The following is a 24,954-nucleotide window of genomic DNA, read 5'->3' on the forward strand; positions in this document are numbered from 1 at the left end:
ATTATGAGTGAAATGTATTTTATTTCATTATCACACTCTGACAATTCAGTTTTGATATTAGTTAGATAGCACTATTCACTCTGTATACTCAAAATGCTCAGACATGTACAGGCATTTGGAAGGAATTAAAAAATCAAGCAGCTAAAAAATTACGAGACACTAGTACTGCTTAAATACATCTTTATACATGGATTATAAGTCTCTAAAACTGTGGTGGAGAGATAAATGCCATTGCTCCAAAAAATATTTCTTCGGTTTTGATGTTTTTGGCAGAGAGCACATTACTCCAAAATGTATCATTAATATTGGTGTTTAGTTGGGTTGAGATCTGGTGATTCTGAATGTCAAGGCATGTGGTTTACTGTACACAATCTTTATCTTCGTCAAATAATTCAATGATGAATTAATCATTCAGAGCCTTCTGGCCTTAGCACAAATATGGGCATTCTGAAAGTGACTATTCCCATCAGTTCAATTCAATTTCATTTGTCAGTGGTTTTCAGAATCAAAAGTGCCACAAAATATAACACTGAATACTAAGAATATAAATATTTTTTATTTCTACTAGTGTACAGTATATTATATAGTTAAAAATGTAATTGTGCAAACAGGAATCTATGAGTATCAGAGTAATTTCTGTATTAATTTACCTAAATTATAGAACAGCAGAGCAGGTGTATTGGGGTGGCAAAGGCATCCAGACATTCATGTTAATCAAAACACTTCATGAAAATAATTCTAACCAATAGGCTTGCCTAAACAAATATGTTTGCAGCCTGCACTTAAACACAGAGACTATATCTGAGACCCGAACACTAATTGAATGGTTATTTCATAAATGTGGGATTATGCAAGAGGAAGCTCCACCACCTGCTGTAGCCTTCATTATTTGCAGTACCAAAATAGCACAATAGGGGAAGCTTATATTATACACATCATATGTACTGTACAGTAGATTTATGAAAGATTATTTCCTAAAAACATTGTTTAAAAATGTACATGTGCACATGATATTAAACATTTTTAAACATAAAAATGTTTAAAAAAATAAATTAAAAGTACATAACTATTGATATTCATCACAGAGGATCAAAAGTTGCATTCTGGGGAAAACAAATCTGAATCACAAACATTTTTAAATAAAAGTACATTTCGGTAGGCTCAGGGAACATCAGGTTTCTGTAATTTTTTTCTTTTTCAATAAGCCTTTTGCTCAACACACTCTGAGATTTTTTCCTTTATTTTTACATAACATATCTTAATCATCAAAATATCTTTGGTAGAAAAATTAACAAAGAAAATGTGACTTAAATAACTCGTACATTTCTGTGTGATTTTTTTTTATCTGAATGGCAAAACTAAACATCTTTAATTTAATAAAACTATCACAATATTTAAAAATATACATCTAGTACATAAACATTAAAGTGTATATATCTATAAATATTGCACAAGCCTGATGAAATACAGTGTAACAGCAGAGAAAGCATTAAATCATAAACTTATTCAAAGAGCCTTATAAAAGAAACAAGTACATACATAAACAGTTTTAAAAAATTGCAAATGAACTTCAGTGCTGAAAAAATATAAATTACACAAATATTTGATTGCAGTACCTTTCATTACAATTCCTGTTAATCAGTCATTAATGTTTGATCCTTCATTAACAAAGAAAGAATGCTAATTTACTTTACATCCTTATATATATATATATGAAGATTGAAGATGAAGATTTTGCATTTGCATTATATCCTGACTCTCTAGCAACATGCTCCAGCAAAATGCAAAAATAACTGTACAGTGTTTAGATTAGCGCATGCTCAAGTTTTCACTTCGAAAGTGCACTTTTACAAAAGTTCTTGGTGGAATTTTGTTTCTGGGCCCATATGCTAGAAAATCATGGCTTCTATTTAGGTTGAATTACTTATCTAAATTAAATGTATGTTCATCAGTATGAACACACTTCACTATCTGGATATAAAACACTGTTTGTTTACAATATTTCATGTGCAACATAACACTTGACTACGATTTCTTGCACTTGTACTCTTTCTAAACACCTGAGTGAAATTAGGGGCTTATTGTTTCAATATTCATTATTCTGTCTGATTCTGAACAGATATATTATATTTGCCAGATATCCTATACTATTTATAGAATAGATCTCTAAATATTAAGTTGGAGAACTGAAGCTTTTTGTGGATGTTGTAATTTTTTTCCACAAACTTATAAATCCAGCTTAGACTTTTCCCACAATAGATTTTATGACATGATGGCATCATATCACATAAATACACCCATAAATTAGTTATCCAGTGATTTCATATTATGTATTATAAATCCTGATGAAGCTTTTTAAATGAAGTATTACTGAACATTATAACCCGTTCGTCCGAACGTTACTGCCATAATGTCCCTAGAAATTAATATTTATAAGGTTTCTCCTGATGCCCTGTAATAAAATATAACTCATTCTGCAATGTTACAGCAAGCCAAAGCAACAAGACTGTCACAAACAAATACGTATATTATAGAACTGTAGTAACCAAGTGTCCAGTGTGATTACTGTGCTCACAAATATGTGCATAAAAAGTGTACAGTGTAGAAGAATGTACTGAAATACAAAAAAATATAATCCATTAAAAACTTACATGACATTAAGAGTTCATGTGTATAACTTAAGCTATACATCTTGAACCTGAATATAAATATGTGTCTTAGATTTCTTTATAATTCCTTAGCAACCCTTTTATAAAAAATATAATCTAAGCACAATTTCACTGTCTCACAATATAGGGTAAAAATAATAAGCATATTAAGTTAAAGCATGCGTCACATAAAATATTTGTCAGTGAACAGCCATACCGTTGTGACGTCCAGCTAAATAATTAAATGGCTCACTCACAGTTTTTACGAAATCATACAAAATGTCCCTGCTGTTCTGATTTTAAAGATAAATGACACCTGAAATGTATTTCTGCTTAATGCCTTCATTCTTCATCGTTGCACATTCTCATAGATAGAGAATGCGGCCGCGTTCTGGTAAATAAGGTCCACATTGGTGCCCGTTCTAGATTTAATTATGTCAGAAGCACACTGATTCAAGAACACATACTGGTCCTGTGGATAGATAAGAATGAAATATAATACATAAATAACATAAAGCTGCAAAAAACACTTGACAGTTGACTATGTTTCTAAATTTGACCAGTATATAAATACAAATAAAGAAAGGTAAGTGAGGACCATTTAAAGGCATGTACACTGAATTAGTAATACTTTGTAATACTTTTGTGTCATACCTCAGTCTGAACCATCAGTGTTCTGTGCATGCGCATATCATGAACAATTCCATAAATGTCTACCATGCTTTCTCTCTCAATCTGAAAGGTCAGGTGATCAAGGGCAATGAAAGTCCCAGTCCTCCCCACACCAGCACTGAAATGAATAAATAATGTTGAGGCAGACTTACAACCACAAAATGTATGGTCGACATCTAATTTATTTCATAATAAATACCTACTAAATGTATACATCTTTATAAAGATTTATAAATAAACTGTCCATCTTTATTAGGTTTGCTTTTAACTCAATAATGGTTGTGAAATCGGTTTGGAGCGTTCACATTTTACACCGAGATCATCATTCCTAAGATATCACTTTTGGAAAAGCATCCCATAAAAGACTCGATGAGGATGAAGCATACCTGCAGTGCACCACAGCAGGAGCGTTGCGGGAAAAGCTCTCCATGTGCTCTCTGACCAGATGCCGAAAGTTAATGAGCACCTCTGTGGTTTCTGGTACGCCGTGATCGGGCCAGGCTGTAAAATGGAATTGACGAACATTCCGCGTCTCCGCTGTTTTTACCTATGACAACAATGAACTTTAGATCTTAGCTGTTACCTTTCTTAAATATTAGCATGTACTGATGTCCCTAACAGTAAAAGGCTCATCAATAGAACTTGGAAAAGTTGCACTTGTAGATACTGACAAGCAACATGTATCTGTAGTTTACTGTCTCTCTTCACCGGATTTTACAGACTAAGGTGCCTTATCCATATTCCTGAACTGTGTGCAGAACTATCCCAAACTGAAATTCTTGAAAAATTTTGTCATTTAACCGATGATGTCGCTTATAAATTACTGTACCACCAATTCAAACAATACCAAATTCATGCAGAACTGTCAAATACTGTCTAAGTGCTGTTAAGCCAGCTCACAATTTACTATGACTGCTCAAGAACTGCTATAACTGCTATTATACTGCTATAATACATGAATAAATAACTACATACTGTGCAAATAAAGGGAGGGAGAGAGAAAGAGAGAGAGAGAGAGAGAGAGAGAGAGAGAGAGAGACTATACTTCTGTAATTAATGTCACCATATACAGTGTGGAATTTATTTTGGTGTGCAGGGTTAAATATAAAAATGAGAAACCGCAAATGATCTAGTGTTATTGTGCATGCAGAGAATCTACTGTATGTGCAAAACAGCCTGTAGTTTCTCACGAGAGTCAGAAATGTTCTTGTGTGCACTGTTTTTTTTTAACACATTAGGTCCCTTTAGATTCTCCAACCTGTAAATACAGAAGCTTTAATCCTGCTGTGTGCGCACTTCTGTAAATGTCACCATGCAAAATGTGTCTCTTAGACAGTACAATTATTAGTCATTGGATTTAGGCATGAATTTTGTGGAATCTAGTAGTGCATACTCTTTAGTAGTTTAGAGCTATTGAGTGGTTACTTTGGATATAGTCATTTTATCCATGGATTTAGTATCTAGTAAAGCATACTATGTTGTAGTTAGTCTAATTAACTGGATTTAACATTTTTATGAATTTTTAGGCAGGCAGAGAAGAAAACGACATGCCATGTTGCCAATCAGAGCAAACACCTGTACAGTAGGTTATTTAAACCCCCAGAAACCAGCACACTATGTGCGAACATTTAGAGTGCACCAGGTCTGGAAGCATTGCTCTGGTATAGAAAAAGATAAAGAGAAGTGAAAAGATAAAGAAAAGAAAGAGAAAGCTGAAGAGAGAAGTGAAAAGAGAAAACTTAAAAGAGAAATAAAAAGATAAAGAAAAGAGAAAAATAAAAAGTGAAGTGAGAAGAGAATAGAAAAGAGAAAGGAGAAAGCTGAGAAGAAAGGTGAAAAGATAAGGAAAGAGAAAACTGAAAAGAGGCCTGAAAAATAAACAATTTATCTCAGTAGATAAATTAAAAAGGACTGGAAAAGAATAAATAAATAAATAAATAAATAAAGAAATAAGCATTTTTCCTTTCACGAAACAAAGGGGAGCATATATACATACACTACCATTCAAAAGTTTTAGAACACTTTCTAACTCCATGATGGTTCCTGATTTTTATTTCTTTCTACATTGTAAAGGAATGCTGAAAGCGTCCAAAAAATGCATTAATCTCCTTTGAACAGGTGATATTGAGATGTTTCTGCTAATTATGCTCTGTAAAGACTTCATAACGCCTCTAATCTGAGGTGCTGTTTATTGGTCATTTTTCAGGCTGATAACTATAAATGAACTTCTCGTCTGCAGCAGAGGTAGGTTTTGGTCTCGCCCTCCTGAGATGGCCTTCATGAGAGCCAGTTTCATTATGGTGCTTGACGGATTTTGCAAATGCACTTGACAATGTACTGTTCTTGTAAGAATTATTATAGAAAGGCTGACCTCTGTGTCTTAAAATAACAACTAACTGTTGTTTTTCTTGTTGTTACATAATTACCTAATTTCATATGTGTTATTTTATAGTTTTGAAATCTCCAGTATTGTTGTAGAATGTAGAAAATAAATCACTAAACAAAAAAAAAAGAAATTTGCAAGTGTTCTAAAACTTTTGAACTGTAGTGTGTGTATACACACACACTCACATAAAGGATTATTAGAAACACCATAGTAATACAGTGTTTGACCCCCTTTCGCCTTCAGAACTGCCTTAATTCTACGTGGCATTGATTCAACAAGGTGCTGAAAGCATTCTTTAGAAATGTTGGCCCATATTTATAGGATAGCATCTTGCAGTTGATGGAGATTTGTGGGATGCACATCCAGGGCATGAAGCTCCTGTTCCACCACATCCCAAAGATGCTTTATTGGGTTGAGATCTGGTGACTGTGGGGGCCATTTTAGTACAGTGAACTCATTGTCATGTTCAAGAAACCAATTTGAAATAATTCGAGCTTTGTGACATGGTGCATTATCCTGCTGGAAGTAGCCATCAGAGGATGGGTACATGGTGGTCATAAAGGGATGGACATGGTCAGAAACAATGCTCAGGTAGCCCCTGACATTAAAACGATGGCCAATTGGCACTAAGGGGCCTAAAGTGTGCCAAGAAAACATCCCCCACACCATTACACCACCACCACCAGCACACGCACAGTGGTAACAAGGCATGATGGATCCATGTTCTCATTCTGTTTACACCAAATTCTGACTCTACAATTTGAATGTCTCAACAGAAATCGAGACTCATCAGACCAGGCAACATTTTTTCCAGTCTTTAACTGTCCAATTTTGGTAAGCTCATGCAAATTGTAGCCTCTTTTTCCTATTTGTAGTGGAGATGAGTGGTACCCAGTGGGGTCTTCTGCTGTTGTAGCCCATCTGCCTCAAGGTTGTGCGTGTTGTGGCTTCACAAATGCTTTGCTGCATAAATAGGTTGTAACAAATGGTTATTTTAGTCAAAGTTGCTCTTCTATCAAATTGAATCAGTCGGCCCATTCTCCTCTGATCTCGAGCATCAACAAGGCATTTTCGCCCACAGGACTGCCGCATACTGGATGTTTTTCCCTTTTCACATCATTCTTTGTAAACCCTAGAAATAGGTGTGCGTGAAAATCCCAGTAACTGAGCAGATTGTGAAAGACTCAGACCGGCCTGTCTGGCACCAACAACCATACCACGCTCAAAAATGCTTAAATCACCTTTCTTTCCTATTCTGACATTCAGTTTGGAGTTCAGGAGATTGTCTTGACCAGGACCACACCCCTAAATGCATAGAAACAACCGCCATGTGATTGGTTGATTAGATAATTGCATTAATGAGAAATTGAACAGGTGTTCCTAATAATCCTTTAGGTGAGCCTTATATATATATATATATAGGTTTGCACACATATGGTTCAAAAGACACTACCCATTACAAAGCGGCTTAGAAGCACCATTTCCTTAGCACTGCGAGGTGCTTGCCCTAATCGATTAATCCACGTCAAAGTACACATAATCACTCCACATCATAATGCTCCCCTCTAATTCCTCCGTTGGGGCTCCCACTCTTAACAATATATTCGGTGGCGCTATATTGGATCGTCCCCTCATAACAGAAAAGCGTCCTAAATATTGCTTTATTCAAGCCCCTGTGCCCTGTGGTGAGAGGGTTCTGCTCTTGACTTGTTAGTACAGTGGAACCTTGGATTGCAAGTACCATGGTCTGCACGAAGAGCAAAACTTTTAAATTACTTTGAACTTAATAAACAAGCCTGTAGTACGCATGCACTTTGTCTGATTAGCTGCGTCATTAGTATAGTCAACATCCATGCTCGTGTGTACTGTTTATTATAACATTGTGACCACGTGTGTGTGCACCCGTAAGACAAAAGCAAGTGTGATTAGAGAGGTTCCTTGTTAAAGATCCAGTTTCCAGAGTCTTTGACTCTCTGTCAGAAAGCAGTGATTCTGTTAGTGTGTGCGCACGCGAGTGTCATTAGAGGTGTTTCTTATTAAAAAAGTTTCCAGACAGGGCAGTGTTTAGTGTGTGTGTGCTAGTGTGCGCACGTGTGTAAGTTGTCCTACACAGTAGCTCCCCGCCCCCCCCCCCCCCCCCCCCACCCTCCCCACACACACTTTTCAAAGGTAAAGTGCAGGTTAATCTGTTTTATTTTTACTTTATATTTTGTATTCATTATTTTTATATGAATATATTATGTTTTGGAATGAGTTTTCATTATTTCTTTTGGGCTTCTTATTCACTTTGGTATATGGGTGTTTTAATATATGAATTATGTTCGCACTCCAAGGTTCCCCTGTACATTATTTTATGCATTGGATAACTGAGTCGGCAGGTCTACAGGTGATTCTCATGGTACAAAATGGAAACACAGGCTCACAGGCATCAATCTTTGTAAAATTAGCAAAAGAAATAGAAACAGAAACACAGATCTAACAGAGGAGAATGATCTCACATTCTTAATGGTGAAGTCCCTTATAGTCCAGTCTTCCAATTCAATTTCTGATGTTGTTGTCAAAAGGATATTGTTGTAAAGCTTGGATTCTTGTGGCCAGTATTTCTCACATTTAACCTGAAAAAGAACATGAATTGTAAAAAAACTTGTATGTCCTATTAATTTCATTAATTATTTCCTGTGCCTTGTTTTTTATATTAGCTTGCTGCTGTAGAGGAAGGAATAAAAGAAATAAAGATCCAATAAACAATTATAAGCCATACTCAAATGTAACCCTTGAAATGAATGAAAAACTAGCTGAATTTTCAATATTCACTGAAACACTGACCTCCTCTGCAGTTATACAGTTTTTAACCGAGTATAAAAATAATATTATACATTACATATTGTGCAATATTGTGCATTTTAAAAGTGGATTTAAAACATATTAATTAGTTCCATCTCTAAATGGTCCTTATAGTCAAGCACTACACTCACACGTCCTTGCTCATAGCACTTGGTCAGCATGACTATGGTATGGGCGTGCTTTTCCCAAATCATTCTCCAGAACTCATTCACAGTGGTTGGTAGTGGTCCCTGAGCTGCTATGTACTCCTTCTTAGAGTTGTAACCCTGAAAAGACAAATTCATGTATAAATTCTATAAATGCAATACAGATAGTCATATAGTCAAGACAAATAAGTAGGTTTGATACCGTTGATCAATGCATGCTTTACAAAGTACAGTGCTATAAAATAAATTGCTATTTCATCAGGTATATGCGTAATCATTAAATATTATATGCTCTAGAATAAAAAATACAATAGAATAAAAATAGTTAAAGTTCATTGTTAATTCCCTTTACACTCACTGAAAAGCATAAAGTTACCAAACCTACATAAACAACCTTATCTATAATGACCTAAACACACTGAAATAATTGTCAACTCACCGCAATATAGTTTGCGTTGATGTAGTCATCAGAGGGGTTGCCTTGTACAGACAATTTAACTCTTGAAGAATCATCTGAAAATAAAAGTGTTAAAATCGTCTCTGTTTTAAGACAAAAACAGTGGCACACTCAAAAAATAATATCAGCTTAAACAGGTAAATGGTTTTAGCACCTTTTTAACTTGTACCTACTGTTGTTTTTGCAACCTTAGACATTTACTACACCTACTAGAGCTCCCAGCAGGAATGGCAGTAAAAGTAATAATTTACAGGGTACTAAGGGTCTGTGCTTACAAGGTAGTACATTATTATAGCGATTCTTCCCCTTGTTCTCCATGGCAAGGGCACTATTCTTCGTCTGAGCAGTTCCAACAACTTTAAGATCCTATAACAGAAAAGAAGGCAGCTTTTATTCACAAAGGCACACATCCTATACAAACGTTTTGAGTTATTTCATTCTGATAAAAAAAAAAAAAATATATATATATATATATATATATATATATATATATATAGCATTTTTCACACCTCATACTGTTCAGCAAAACCACAATTAGAATCCAACTGCTGCTTTTTGAAATATGGCTCAAATTCCTCGACCCTCACAGGAATGCTACTACAAATGTAAAAAATAAAGAAAAAATGGGAAGGATTAGACCAATGGCACTGATAGATGTGAATTAATTTATGAATGCTGTGAGAAAAAAGTACTATTACTTACATTTTACTTCTGTGTAAAGGAAGAGACACATAATTGATTATTATGAGAATTACTTTATATAATGTTAAGAAAATATGAAAAAAAAAACATCCCAACAAAAAGTTACCTTAAGGTGGTGACAGGAATATCTGTATATTGCTTTGATATTCGTCTAAGGAAGAAAGAAAAAGACAGTAAGTCTAATAAAAAAGAAAAGGAAAAGTGTACGACTGACTCTTAATGTCAAGATCAGTTGGTGATGTTAAATGTCCTGACTGCTTTAAAGACAAAACAACCACTGTGTCCTGAATGAGTTAAAATTATACAGTTAATTTTTTTTTTTTAATTTACACCACCACCAGCCTGGTGGTCCAAGGTCCAGGATACACGATGTTAAAACAAAAAGGTGTTGGTAATGCTCAAAGAATTCTTTGTAAACCTCATATTTATGTCAAATTATGTTCTATAAATAAAAAAACATGGGATTATAATAACACAAACAACTTTTTCGGGATTTGTATAAGGTTCTACATGATAGATTTGCATGACCCTCACCTTTTCTGTATGACAAGGACAATGATGGCGATGATCAAAAGAACAATGATAGGCAACAGCACCCCCAAAACAATGGCAACAGTGTTTGCTGTAGAGAATTGGAATAGGAGGTGAGCGACTTTTTAAAAATAAAAAGACAGGAAACATAAATGTGACTGTTGTCTGTGTGACATGGTTATTATAAATCTGTGAACCCAGTCTGTGTTATGATCTGGGTTAAAATCAATCTTGGGTTTAACAGTTGCATGATGTTACCTACTGTATTATGCACACACAATGGTCATCAAAACCATGCTTTTTTACATTAATTTTTTTTTTAAATAACAAACTAGCAATGATTTACACAATTGGTTAGGCTTTCCTCGTGTAATTAACAGTGCTGAATCTCTTATGCCATTTGTCTAGTTCTGTAAAACATGCCTTTGTAATGCTTTGCATTGTTACAAATACAGTATGCATTGTCTTTAAAAACCTTTTTAATCATGAGTATGTGTGTACCTAGTGACATAATATACACTAAAACACACATGTATTTTCACTATGTTTGTGTGGGACCCAAAACAATTTTTATGATCATACAGTTTTCTTTCATAAATCTGGATAATGTAAGTGGTGTAAGATAAGAATTGTAAGTTGATTTACATTGGGGGTCCAGTGGTTTGGCAGTTGTTCTAGAATAGGGCGTTTTAGAGAAGATAGATTCGTCAATGTCCACAAGATTCCTGTTTATTTTCAACAAGGTGAAAAAAACCATGGCTACACTGCAAAGAGGAAACAGAATTAGCTCACATAAATAATGTGATAGACTATTACGTCAAACTTTATAAACTTTTACTTGTCTATTTATACTCTTTCATCTTCCAAATTTCATGCTGTCTTACCTGTATTCCTGATTAGACAGAGGACCGTTTGTATAATTTGTATTACTGACTACATCTGCGGCGTTGTTACTTCCAAGTTCAATTTTAATCATGTTGTCCACGCTTCTGGTACCGCTATTTTCAATTCGTTTTAAAACAGTGAGATAGGTTTTTGTTTTTTCTTGTAGATAATCATTATAGGTCATTGTTAGGGAATTACTGGAATTGTCACCTGAAATTAAATTCAAAACATTTTTGTTATAAAAAAGGTTTAAAATATCATGCTTCAGTAGAAATTCATAAATTATTATAATTTTTTAATCGTACTGTTTGGGTCAATCGACAGCAGAACACCATAAGCTTGAATTGGTCCATTGGTGCTATTCAGAAGACTCTCATTAAATCGCAGAGTTATTACAGTCTGGTTTATTGCAGTGACCACTATTACTACATCATCTGGCTTACTGGGCACTGGTGGCTCTTAAATGATAGAGTACAAAGTATTACATAATTATTTTTATCCACAAATCAAAAGCAACAGCTATTTAATGTATTTTTTTATAGGACTATTAATATGAGCTCATTATAAGTTATAAACAACACAATGCAAAAAATAAAAAAATTATAATCACATGCCTGTAATGCCTGTTCTGCATGTAAAGTCCAATGTGCCACTCTCACCACATCCATGGGTTAAAATAATCACTGTGTAAGAGCTGAAGTATTGAAGGTTACTAGAAAAAATGTAGTTACAGACAGGATTGCAAAATGGAACAAAGTCGCTGAATGATTCATTGAGACTGATATTGAATCCGTTGTTGCTGCCTGGAGGATTTATCCATGTTACGTTCAGCAGAGCTGTTGCAGTGCGATTTGGTCCTTCACAGCTTATGTTAAAGACGGGACTTGCACCTTGGGAAATTAGATAGTTAGTAGATTAGTAGAATTAAGCAAGAATACAAATATTTCTATTACAAATTTGTTATAAATATTTGGAATCCTGCAGCAATATAACCACAAGTTGGCATTTAATCAAAACATTATCAAGAGGTGTGGTTAGTGCTTACAGTATATGATATCCATAGAAAAAAAAAATGTAAAGTGTGTTTTAGAGTGACACCTGATATGACTACATGCGATTACACAGTACATTTTTATTATATGCTCTTATATGATATTGAAGTGTCAAACTGAATATGTTACAAATTTCAATGGAGCTCAAAATTAGAAATTAAGTGAAACCACAGTTTGCTGTGCTAGTCAGTGCTTAGACATGCTAAAAAAAAATGGAGTCTGGACACAAACACAGGGTTTTACAACAACCACAAAGTGCTTTGGCTTGTTCTAGTAAAGAAATAAGACAATATGGCACGAACTATTTCTTTTTTTGGTAATTTAAGTAGCATAAAGCATTTAAAATATACTGTTCAAGTTAAATCGGAACTTGTGATAAAGTTTCTCATGAATGAAGGTGTGAATCTTATGGGCATTTTCTAAAGACATCAAGCACAGTACGGTGATGAGACTTTTAGCCGCAGTAAAAAAAATAAATAAAAATAGCGCAAAGTTTTAAAGAAGAATGTAAATTTGTGAATGACGATCCCATCCAAGGTAGTAAGCAGCCCACTGCACTTGTTCCTGTTAACATTTACAAAGTGGAATGCCTGATCCTTAAAATTTAATGTACAGGTTGTCACTAACTTGCAGAAAAAAACGCATCTGTGTATAGGAACTGTACACACAATCATTCAGTAACACCACTTGCATAATGAGGGAAGTGGGCTGAGAGTTATTGCCACATCCGCAGAATAGTCCTCACTCCAAGCCATTCCACATGTTTAGGCCATTAAAGGAGTTCCTAGGAGGCCAGCGTTTCAGATGCAAAGCAGGCAGTCTGATCACTGCTCCAGCATACTGAGAAAACTTTCACAAGTATCTGGTGTTTACCATAAACATGTATCATCATGATACATGAACTACAGTTTCTTCATGTTGTTTCAACGCATCTACTGTACTGTAAGTGCTGACTGGCACAGGAAAGCAGTGCTGTTAAGCATATTTTGAAATAATAACCCTGTAGCATACTTTGATATTAAAACGCAGATTAAAAAAATGTGCAAAATGTGTCTAAAGTTTTAATTTGACCTAAGAGGGGATCTTAATTTTCCATAATGCACACATTAGGCCAAAGAAGTTTAGAAATCTGATGCATTTAAGATGTTTTTAAGATTGTTGTGCTGTTCCAACCAATGTCAGTGCAGGAGTGTTAAACTGGGAAAACATGGATTACACCTACAGTAACCTAGTTAACAACATGAAGGTGTTGTGGTGCACTCATAAAAGAGTGCCCCTAAATCATTTATGTATTTTAATAATTGGCCTACCCCAATGTATAGTAGAAGACACCCCATTAGGATGGTTAATAAAGACTCCAATTTCCTGTTATTCTGTATATCAATTTCCCTAAGGTTACAACATGCTTAAAAGTGTTTAAATCCCCTCGCTTTTCAAGCTGACATTTAAACTTGTGAAACCTACAATACCTGTGCAAGTGGAATCACCAACCAGGGATCCTTCTGTTTTATTATCAGCAGCAACAGCAGAGACTGTAAATGTGTAATTTGTTCCAGGCTGTAGATTGGTGATGGTAAAGGCAGTTGCAGAAGTTGACGAATTGAAAGACGTATTGCCAGTTATCCACTGCACGCTAAAGAAAGAGCTCTCTCCTGATGGTTCAGTCCAGTTCAGATTTACAGATGTGGTTGTAACTCCAGAGATTGAGAGATTTCTGACAATGCCCGGCTCTATGGGAAGAGTTAGGTGTGACAGAAAAATAGTACATTCACAATAGAAGAATATAAATAGATTTTAAAATAGAATATTTTATTTAACAGCACAAAAATCGTGTGTTGTTATAAGCATTAAATTTATAAACATGACCATGCTTTCTGGTTTAATGGTTGCTCTATGCAACGCCAGAACCCCGTACACAGCTGTCAAAAAATAGTAAAGGTACGAAACATGTTCACACACATATACCTAACAATAATAAAGTAAAAGGTTTGTGTCAAAATTGTGTCAACTTTATGCAACACTGAAACTGCCCAATCAAAGTTTTGAGTGAGGAAAAAAGGGTTCAATCCTGGCATTACTGGCACAGGGATGCAGTGAGTATCAGGTTACTTCCATCCTCAAAATTTCAAACAGCAGTGCACAAAAACAAGATCAAACATCAGACGATGGGGACAACAAAGCTACGAAAGAGCAAAAACTAATTTCTGCTGATATGGATGACCACAAACTTATTCGAATGTCACTTAACAATCATAGGGTGACATCAGTGACCGTCAAACACAGGCAAACTTAAGCTGAGCTGAAGTACATGGTCAGGCCGGTTTGAAACAGGCTCCTATAGTCAGAGCTAAAGTCAAGCAAAGCCAGAAAAATAGCCTTTTGTAAATGAGAAGCAAGGAAGAGCCAGGCTAAGGGTAAAAAGGAAAACACAGGAATTGAGCCATAGAGAAGTTTTGTGGTGAAGTGTAGTGAATGTTCTTTACTAACTGTACACTACCTGTACTGTACTATCTTAATTTAAAATATTTCTTTAAAATATATGTTTTGTTGTTTATTGTTTTGTAATATTAAGTATTTGGTGCATTTAGGAGTGTAATTTCTTTTTTGGGAACTCGTGCAACATTTTTTATTAAACCATACAGTACACTTGAGTTGTACTAGTGTTGAAGGGGAGGTGGACAACTGGAAGTTAAAAACTGGCAAATGAAAATGTTACCTAGAGTACTAAGATTTGTAATAGAGGGTTAACTGTCTTGTATAAAAATATTATGATTAAACATATGTTTAACAATACATTAATTTAACATACTGTAATGTCCAAACAAAACAATGGCCACTGAGCATCTAAATTCAGACTAAGCTCAAAAGGAATGAAGAGGTTAGTGGATACATGAACAGTGACTTCAAAAGAAATTGAAGCTGGAAAAAAAAAAACTTATGCAAATATTAAAATTATAAGTTATGCTATTACCCATAGAAAACTTTGTGTACTTCTAAATGTACTGCATCTACTCTGTCTACTGCAGCAATACAAGGCATGATGTACCACTAACTGTTAAGAGACTGATAACAGTGTCGAGCTCTGTGAAGGTAAAAGAAGACCATTTACATGACGACTGACATACTGACATGATAAACCTTAGAAACATACTTGTGTAAGCTGAAAGACCAATCGCTTCTCCTTCTGTTATATTATCTGCAGCAACAGCAGATATGAGGAAGGTGTAACTGACTCCTGGATTGAGATCAGTAATGTTAAAGGAAGTGTTGGAGGTTGTTGAATTCAAAGTGATGTTGCCATTGCTCCACTGTACTTTAAAGAAAGATCTTTTCCCTATCGGTTCAGTCCAGTTCAGAAACAATGAGCTTGTTGTAATTTCAGTCACATTGAGGTCACGTGCAACAGAAGGCTCTGTGAGTATAAGTTAAAGACCATTACAAACAGCTAATAACAAATATTATGCATTTAGTCATCTTCAGTAAACATGTCATGATGTTCAGGGTCATGGTAAATTTAAATTCTGGAACATGAACACCATGTAACACTACCTGTCGCACCACCATGCAGCAATAATAGAATAACTTATTATATCCTGCCAATATTTCCAACATATGTCTTACTTGTGTAGGCAGATATGCAGGTGTAAATTCCTTCTGTTTTATTATCTCCAGCCACTGCAAACACTCTGAACGTGTACTGCACTCCAGGAGTCAGATCAGTTACGTTAATCATGGTGCTTTCTGCAGTGTTAGTGATTGTTGTATTGTTATTCTCATATTGGATTACATAATGAGAGATTTTCCCCATTGACTGAATCCAGGACAGTAATATAGAGGAGGTTGTAACATTAAATGCTGTAAGATTGCTAACAGTGTCAGGCTCTGTAAAGGCAAAAAAAAAACATAAACTTTACATTAACTTTGTTTAGAAATTCCTTTTACCATCCAATGATAGGCGAGTACTATAAAACATACTTGTATAAGCTGAAAAATCAATCACTTCTCCTTTTGTTATATTATCTGCAGCAACAGCAGATATGAGGAAGGTGTAATTGACTCCAGGATTAAGATCAGTAATGTTAAAGGAAGTGTTGGAGGTTGTTAAATTTAAAGTGATGCTCTCATTGATCCACTGTACTTTAAAGAAAGATCTTTTTCCTATCGGTTCAGTCCAGTTCAGAAACACTGAGCTTGTTGTAATTTCAGTCACATTAAGGTCACGTACAACAGAAGGCTCTGTGAGTACAAGTTAGAGACAATTACGAACAGTTAATAACAAATTTCATGCATTCAGAAATCTTGGGGTAATTAATGTGTAATAACTTCAGTTTATATGAATCCCTATTGGTTCAGGCACCCGTAACCAAACAGCAATCTATTTTAAGGTAATATGCCATATTTACAAATTGTGTGCTGTTATAAGCATTAAATTTATGAACATGACCATGCTTTCTGGTTTAATGGTTGCTCTATGCAACGCCAAAACCCTGGACAGCTGTCAAAAGGTACTAAAGGTACAAAAAGTGTTCACACACATCTTAAAATGTATTCACATCATTTTTTTCCTCATTATTCAACACATATACTTAACAATAATAAAGTAAAAGGTTTTTGTCAAGATACAGATCTGTATACAAGAAACTTTATGCAACACTGAAACTGCCCAAGAATCCAGTAGCCTCCAGCATGCTGTTGTCAGGAATGACCCCTAGAGGGCACCTTTTGCCCAGAGACTTAGTTTGGTTTGGACTGCATTTCCCAGAGTGCACCTCAGTCTGGTGATAGAGTGCTCACCTGAGCCGAGTTTGCAAACTTGTTTTGTTATAAATAATCATATGTTCAGTCTTCTCTTGCCTCTGTTTTTGTACAGTTTTTTTTACCTGTGTCATTTTGCTAACCATGCTTCATGTCATTATTTTGGCTCTCCTTAATTCATAGTTCATGTTTAGTTTATGTTTGCTTTAATTCATTAAACGTCTTAACCTCTACACTTATGCCTCGTCTATAATCCTCTAACCATGACGTCTGTGCATAGAATGATGAAAATAAAAGGATATGAATGCATTTTAAGATGAGTCTGAAACAACAAACTGTGGAAAACCTGAAAATGTCTGAAATCGTTCTGTCAGCAATGTATACATATATCTGTTGAAATACAACACAAGCACATTCAGTTTTATGATTATTTGACCACTAAAATTGAATCTTCCTTAGTAAATAAAAGATTAAAATCACTGTTGTGATCATCACACTTCTCTTGTAATTTACCCAGATGAACGGCAAAACAGTGCTAGTAGTACCTCAAAGGTACAGTATTTGGAAAATAACCGTTGACAATGCCTAAAGAGTAGAAAAGAACAATTTTGAGTGAGGAAAAAATGGTTCAATCCTGGCTTTACTGGCACAGGGATGCAGTGAGTATCAGGTTACTTCCATCCTCAAAATTTCAAACAGCAGTGCACAAAAACAAGATCAAACAGCAGACAATGGGGCAACAAAGCTACGAAAGGGCAAAAACTAATTTCTGCTGATATGGATGATCACAAACTTATACGAATGTCACTTAACAATCATAGGGTGACATCAGTGACCTTCAAACACAGTGGCAAACTTAAGCTGAGCTGAAGTACATGGTCAGGCCGGTTTGAAACAGGCTCCTATAGTCAGAGTTAAAGTCAAGCAAAGCCAGAAAAATAGCCTTTTGTAAATGAGAAGCAGAGAAGAGCTAGGCTAAGGGTAAAAAGGAAAACACAGGAATTGAGCCATAGAGAAGTTTTGTGGTGAAGTGTAGTGAATGTTCTTTACTAACTGTACACTACCTGTACTGTACTATCTTACTTTAAAATATTTCTTTAAAGTATATGTTTAGTTGTTTATTGTTTTGTAGTATTTAGCATTTGGTGCATTTAGGAGTGTAATTTCTTTTTTGGGAACTCGTGCAACATTTTTTATTAAACCATACAGTACACTTGAGTTGTACTAGTGTTGAAGGGGAGGTGGACAACTGGAAGTTAAAAACTGGCAAATGAAAATGTTACCTAGAGTACTAAGATTTGTAATAGAGGGTTAACTGTCTTGTATAAAAATATTATGATTAAACATATGTTTAACAATACATTAATTTAACATACTGTAATGTCCAAACAAAACAATGGCCACTGAGCATCTAAATTCAGACTAAGCTCAAAAGGAATGAAGAGGTTAGTGGATACATGAACAGTGACTTCAAAAGAAATTGAAGCTGGAAAAAAAAAAACTTATGCAAATATTAAAATTATAAGTTATGCTATTACCCATAGAAAACTTTGTGTACTTCTAAATGTACTGCATTTGAAAGTCAGATTGGTTTGTATTTTAATGTTTTCAGTAGTCCTTAAGAAAGTACAGTAATACCAAAAATCTGATATTGGGTTACATAATATATTTCCAGATAGGCTCTGTCTAGTGTAGCAATACAAGGCAGGATTTACCACTAACTGTTAAGAGACTGATAACAGTGTCGAGCTCTGTGAAGGTAAAAGAAGACCATTTACATGACGACTGACATACTGACATGATAAACCTTAGAAACATACTTGTGTAAGCTGAAAGACCAATCACTTCTCCTTCTGTTATTTTATCTGCAGCAACAGCAGATATGAGGAAGGTGTAATTGACTCCAGGATTGAGATCAGTAATGTTAAAGGAAGTGTTTGAGGTTGTTGAATTTAAATTCATGCTGTCATTGCTCCACTGTACTTTAAAGAAAGATCTTTTTCCTATCGGTTCAGTCCAGTTCAGAAACAATGAACTTGTTGTGATTTCAACCACATTGAAGTCACGTGCAACAGAAGGCTCTGTGAGTATAAGTTAAAGACCATTACAAACAGCTAAAAACAAATTTCATGCATTCAATCATCTTCAGTAAACATGTCATGATGTTCAGGGTCATGGTAAATTCAAATTCTGAAACAGTTAACATCATGTAACACTACCTGTTGCACCACCTTGTTGCAATAATAGAAAATTACTTATTATATTCTGCCAGTATTTTCAACATATGTCTTACTTGTGTAGGCAGATATGTAGCTGTTATTTCCTACAGTTTTATTATCTCCAGCAACTGCAAACACTCTGAACGTGTACTGCACTCCAGGAGTCAGATCAGTTATGTTAATCATGGTGCTTTTTGCAGTGTTATTGATTGTTGTATTGTTATTCTCATATTGGATTACATAATAAGAGATTTTCCCCATTGACTGAGGCCAGGACAGTAATATAGAGGAGGTTGTAACATTAACTACTGTAAGATTGCTAACAGTCTCAGGCTCTGTGAAGGCAAATGAAACCCATAAACTTTACATTAACCTTCTTAAGAAATTGTAACCATCCAATGAAAAGACAAAACATATTTCATGAAACATACTTGTATAAGCTGAAAAACCAAACACTTCTCCTTCTGTTATATCATCTGTAGCAACAGCAGATATGAGGAAGGTGTAATTGACTCCAGGATTGAGATCAGTAATGTTAAAATAAGTGTTTGAGGTTGTTAAACTCAAATTGATGCTGCCATTTCCCCACTGTACTTTAAAGAAAGATCTTTTTCCTATTGGTTCAGTCCAGTTCAGAAACACTGAGCTTGTTGTAATTTCAATCACATTGAGTTCACGTGCAACATCAGGTTCTGTACAGGTTAGAGAACATTACAAACAGCTAATAAACAAATTTTATGCATTTAGAAATCTTTAAAAAGCATGTTACTGTATGTTCAGAGTCGTGGTTAATACAAAGTCTATTCTAAGAGAAACAAAATAAAAATACTATCTAGATGGCATGCCAGTATACTGTATGGCACGGGTGAGCACACACACACACACGCGCACACACACAAACAATTACGATTAATCAGTCAACCCACACAAATGACTTTGGAAGGAAACGGGAAAACCTGGTAATAACCATGCAGATACATGGAGAACGTGCGAAGAGGAGAAACTTCACAAAAACAGCAAACTAAACACTGCATGGAACTGTGAGCATCATGTAACACTATCCTCTGCACCACCATGCAGCCATAACAGCAAATTATTTACGATATTGAGCTTTTACTTTTTAACATATGTCTTACTTGTGTAGGCAGATATGGAGTTGTAAATTCCTTCAGTTTTATTATCTCCAGCAACTGCAAACACTCTGAACGTGTACTGCACTCCAGGAGTCAGATCAGTTATGTTAATCATGGTGCTTTCAGCAGTGTTAGTGATTGTTGTATTGTTATTCTCATATTGGATTACATAATGAGAGATTTTCCACATTGACTGAGTCCAGGACAGTAATATAGAGGAGGTTGTAACATTAACTACTGTAAGATTGCTAACAGTCTCAGGCTCTGTGAAGGCAAACGAAATCCATTAACATTAACTTTGTTTAGAAATTTCTTTTGTCATCCAATTAGAAGACAATTCTCTAAAACATACTTGTATAAGCTGAAAGACCAATCACTTCTCCTTCTGTTATATTATCTGCAACAACAGCAGATATGAGGAAGGTGTAATTGACTCCAGGATTGAGATCAGTAATGTTAAAGGAAGTGTTTGAGGTTGTTGAATTTAAAGTCATGCTCTCATTGCTCCACTGTACTTTAAAGAAAGATCTTTTTCCTATCGGTTCAGTCCAGTTCAGAAACAATGAACTTGTTGTGATTTCAACCACATTGAGGTCACGTGCAACATCAGGCTCTGTGAGTACAGGTTAGAGATCCCAGTGTTAAGAAAATACATTAATCTACATGAAACAAACATTATTAATTTGCTTAATACAGGTGTTAAAACATTGAGCTTTGTGAGTACAGGTTTGAATAAATAATGATATAGTTTAAACATAATGACCGGCAATCGAAAAATGTTGCCTAGATTAATAGGATTTGCCATAGTGTGTTACCTGTTTAGTATAAAAATTGTATGATTAGAGGTACTATGGTGAACAATGCAAAAGTTTGACTGTAGCGATGCGGGTCTCATGAGGGGCAGAGCCGCGCAAAAATGCTTTGCACTGTTTGGAACGTCCTAAACAGGCAAAGGCGCGGCCATTTATAGACACGTGGTTGCCAGGCAACGCCGCAATCAGCCTAGATAGACCGCACCTGGCGGGATGTCCATGTAAGGGTCCTGATACCTCCACACTTCGTGCGATCATTTAGGTAGCACCGGTAAGGTATTAGGGACAAAGACAAAGACAAAGAAAAGACAAGCGCGCAAAGAAACAGACAGAGGCAACGCCCCAGCCTCTGCCCCCTTAAGACGCCGGGGAGAGAGAGAGAGAGAGAGAAAGAAAGAGAAAGAGAGAAAGAGAGCTTTATGTGCGCTCTCAGGTTAAGTATTAAGTTTGCACAAAAAACACAACCACTCTCTCTTAATAAATCCTCGGTAAGGGCAAACGCCCCGAGAGGACAAAGTTTATGTTTTGTTTTCCAGAGCACCGTCCGTCCTCACGTAGACAGCGGAGCTCTGTTTATTTTGTGTTATTAGTTTTCATTTGTTTCCTTTTGAGTTCTCTTAATTAATAATCCCACACCATCTCCAAACAGGAAGGTCTTCCCGTGCGCATCACAAGCACTCTCACAGCCTCCTATTTCGCTGTTCCCCTCTAAAGTCCTGCATCAGCGCTCTTGCCATTAAAAACATCTCGTGGTGCGGCTCTCTATACCGCACGACGTAACAGAAACATATCTAAAATGCCAAAAATAATAGCATTACCTATGAGCATTTGTATCCTCACTAAGAAAAAAAAATTGTTAATGGCTACTGTCATTGCATGCGCCTGTGATGGGCATGCGCCCAAATCTAATATCGCTCTTTGCTTACTCTGAAGCTCACTAGCTAGGCGGCCTCCCCTTCTGTAGGTGTGCAACTGGACCTTATTAAACGGTGTAAGTGCTATGTACGCACTACAACGTGGAAGAGCGGCATGCACACGGGGCAATAGAACAAGCCCCGGGGACTTCAAAAAGGTGAGTACGCCTTTAATCTCCGCCACAAGGACAGTCACGACCTCACCGCCGGAGCTCCTGTGGCTCTTCAGCTCTCACATGGAGTCGGATATCGTGACCTTTTCCTCCACGGCAGCAGGGCCACCAGGAGGTACACGTCACTGTCCATGTTCCCGCTGGATGTCAGAGAGGACTCCTGTCTGAGGCCACGCCCACAGAGAGACCTGGGCGGGGCCAGTCCGGCTGTCCGCCGAGAGGAGAATCAGCGCGAGCGAACTGTGCAGGGGCATCTGTCCACGCGGGCCCACGCTGGCACTCTGCCCACTGCTCAGACCTGCACGTGCACAACATTCCTTCCATCCTCCCTCCTTTTAACCCTTTCCTGTTCTATTTATCATTAATTACCCTTTTTCCCCTATGAGCCCTCGCCTCGTATCCTGCCTGTGCAACAAAGGGTCGAACCTGTTACAATACATAAACTTGAAACTAAAAAACTATGAAAATAGAGAAACTTCTACCCACTTTCTGCCAACCCTTCCATAACCTGGTTATGTTATTACTCATGGCATAAATGGGCTTTAAGTCATATTTACATACTAAACTGGTTAGAGGCCATTACAAACAGCTAAAAACTAATTTCATGCATTCAGACATCCTCAATAAGCATGTTATGTTTGGAGTTGTGGTGGATCCAAAGTCTATGCTGAGAAAAACAAGTACAAGATGGAAATACACGTTAGATGGAATGCAAGTATATTGTTGGCCACCATGCACACACACATTCACAGAGGCAATTAAGTTTAGCCAGTCAACCCACACAAATGGTTTTTGGAGGCTGGAAGAAACAGGGAAACCTGGAAATAACCATGCAGATACACGGAGAACATGCATACAGTAAAAACTCCACAAAGACAACAACAACCTGACCACAGCTACCTGCTGCACCACCATGCAGCCATAACAGCAAATTATTTACGATATTGAGCTTTTACTTTTTAACTTATGTCTTACTTGTGTAGGCAGATATGGAGTTGTAAATTCCTTCAGTTTTATTATCTCCAGCAACTGCAAACACTCTGAACGTGTACTGCACTCCAGGAGTCAGATCAGTTATGTTAATTATAGTGCTTACAGCAGTTGTATTAATTATTGTACTGTTTTTCTCATATTGGATTACATAATAGGAGATTTTCCCCATTGACTGAGTCCAGGACAGTAATATAGAGGAGGTTGTAACATTAACTACTGTAAGATTGCTAACAGTGTCAGGCTCTGTGAAGGCAAAAGAAATCCATTAACATTAACTTTGTTTAGAAATTCCTTTTCTCCTTCAATGAGAACATAATTCTCTGAAACATACGTGTATAAGCTGAAAAAACGAACACTTCTCCTTCTGTTATATTATCTGCAGCAACAGCAGATATGAGGAAGGTGTAATTGACTCCAGGATTGAGATCAGTAATGTTAAAATAAGTGTTGGAGGTTGTTAAATTCAAAGTGATGCTGCCATCGCTCCACTGTACTTTAAAGAAAGATCTTTTTCCTATTGGTTCATTCCAGTTCAGAAACACTGAGCTTGTTGTAATTTCAATCACATTGAGTTCACGTGCAACATCAGGTTCTGTACAGGTTAGAGAACATTACAAACAGCTAATAAACAAATTTTATGCATTCAGAAATCTTTAAAAAGCATGTTACTGTATGTTCAGAGTCGTGGTTAATACAAAGTCTATTCTAAGAGAAACAAAATAAAAATACTATCTAGATGGCATGCCAGTATACTGTATGGCACGGGTGAGCACACACACACACACGCGCACACACACAAACAATTACGATTAATCAGTCAACCCACACAAATGACTTTGGAAGGAAACGGGAAAACCTGGTAATAACCATGCAGATACATGGAGAACGTGCGAAGAGGAGAAACTTCACAAAAACAGCAAACTAAACACTGCATGGAACTGTGAGCATCATGTAACACTATCCTCTGCACCACCATGCAGCCATAACAGCAAATTATTTATGATATTGAGCTTTTACTTTTTAACATATGTCTTACTTGTGTAGGCAGATATGGAGTTGTAAATTCCTTCAGTTTTATTATCTCCAGCAACTGCAAACACTCTGAACGTGTACTGCACTCCAGGAGTCAGATCAGTTATGTTAATCATGGTGCTTTCAGCAGTGTTAGTGATTGTTGTATTGTTATTCTCATATTGGATTACATAATGAGAGATTTTCCCCATTGACTGAGTCCAGGACAGTAATATAGAGGAGGTTGTAACATTAACTACTGTAAGATTGCTAACAGTGTCAGGCTCTGTGAAGGCAAAAGAAACCCATTAACATTAACTTTGTTTAGAAATTTCTTTTGTCATCCAATTAGAAGACAATTCTCTAAAACATACTTGTATAAGCTGAAAGACCAATCGCTTCTCCTTCTGTTATATTATCTGCAGCAACAGCAGATATAAGGAAGGTGTAACTGACTCCAGGATTGAGATCAGTAATGTTAAAGGAAGTGTTTGAGGTTGTTGAATTTAAAGTGATGCTCTCATTGCTCCACTGTACTTTAAAGAAAGATCTTTTTCCTATCGGTTCAGTCCAGTTCAGAAACAATGAACTTGTTGTGATTTCAACCACATTGAGGTCACG

General features: G+C 36.1%; 1 protein-coding gene across 1 annotated transcript; it reads right to left on the reverse strand.

Moving 5' to 3' along the window:
* Positions 1-537: 537 nt before the first annotated feature.
* On the reverse strand, positions 538-20,939 carry ptprjb.2 (protein tyrosine phosphatase receptor type Jb, tandem duplicate 2). Its single transcript, XM_053510714.1, has 24 exons — positions 20,783-20,939; positions 20,434-20,694; positions 19,729-19,989; positions 19,372-19,632; positions 18,899-19,159; positions 16,299-16,559; positions 15,945-16,205; positions 15,475-15,735; positions 13,793-14,053; positions 11,886-12,161; positions 11,577-11,729; positions 11,271-11,481; positions 11,032-11,150; positions 10,390-10,477; positions 9,959-10,006; positions 9,856-9,861; positions 9,663-9,750; positions 9,429-9,519; positions 9,136-9,209; positions 8,682-8,816; positions 8,205-8,321; positions 3,707-3,867; positions 3,303-3,438; positions 538-3,120 (listed from the first exon to the last, which is right to left on the reverse strand). The coding sequence occupies exons 1-24, from the start codon at positions 20,922-20,924 to the stop codon at positions 2,998-3,000; spliced, it is 4,056 nt and encodes a 1,351-aa protein (XP_053366689.1). The 5' UTR covers positions 20,925-20,939; the 3' UTR covers positions 538-2,997.
* Positions 20,940-24,954: the final 4,015 nt, after the last annotated feature.

This window comes from Clarias gariepinus, chromosome 2, assembly GCF_024256425.1.
Source record: "Clarias gariepinus isolate MV-2021 ecotype Netherlands chromosome 2, CGAR_prim_01v2, whole genome shotgun sequence".
NCBI lineage: Eukaryota > Metazoa > Chordata > Actinopteri > Siluriformes > Clariidae > Clarias > Clarias gariepinus.

What these genes read in the sequence shown, in the direction of transcription:
- ptprjb.2 (XM_053510714.1), bottom strand. Translation starts at nt 20,924, where the DNA reads ATGACTTTAAATTCAACAACCTCAAACACTTCCTTTAACATTACTGAT. An exon ending in CTGTCTAATCAGGAATACAG is followed by an intron (nt 11,151 to 11,270) that starts GTAAGACAGCAT and finishes TCCTCTTTGCAG; the next exon opens with TGTAGCCATGGTTTTTTTCA. An exon ending in CAAACCACTGGACCCCCAAT is followed by an intron (nt 10,478 to 11,031) that starts GTAAATCAACTT and finishes AATTCTCTACAG; the next exon opens with CAAACACTGTTGCCATTGTT.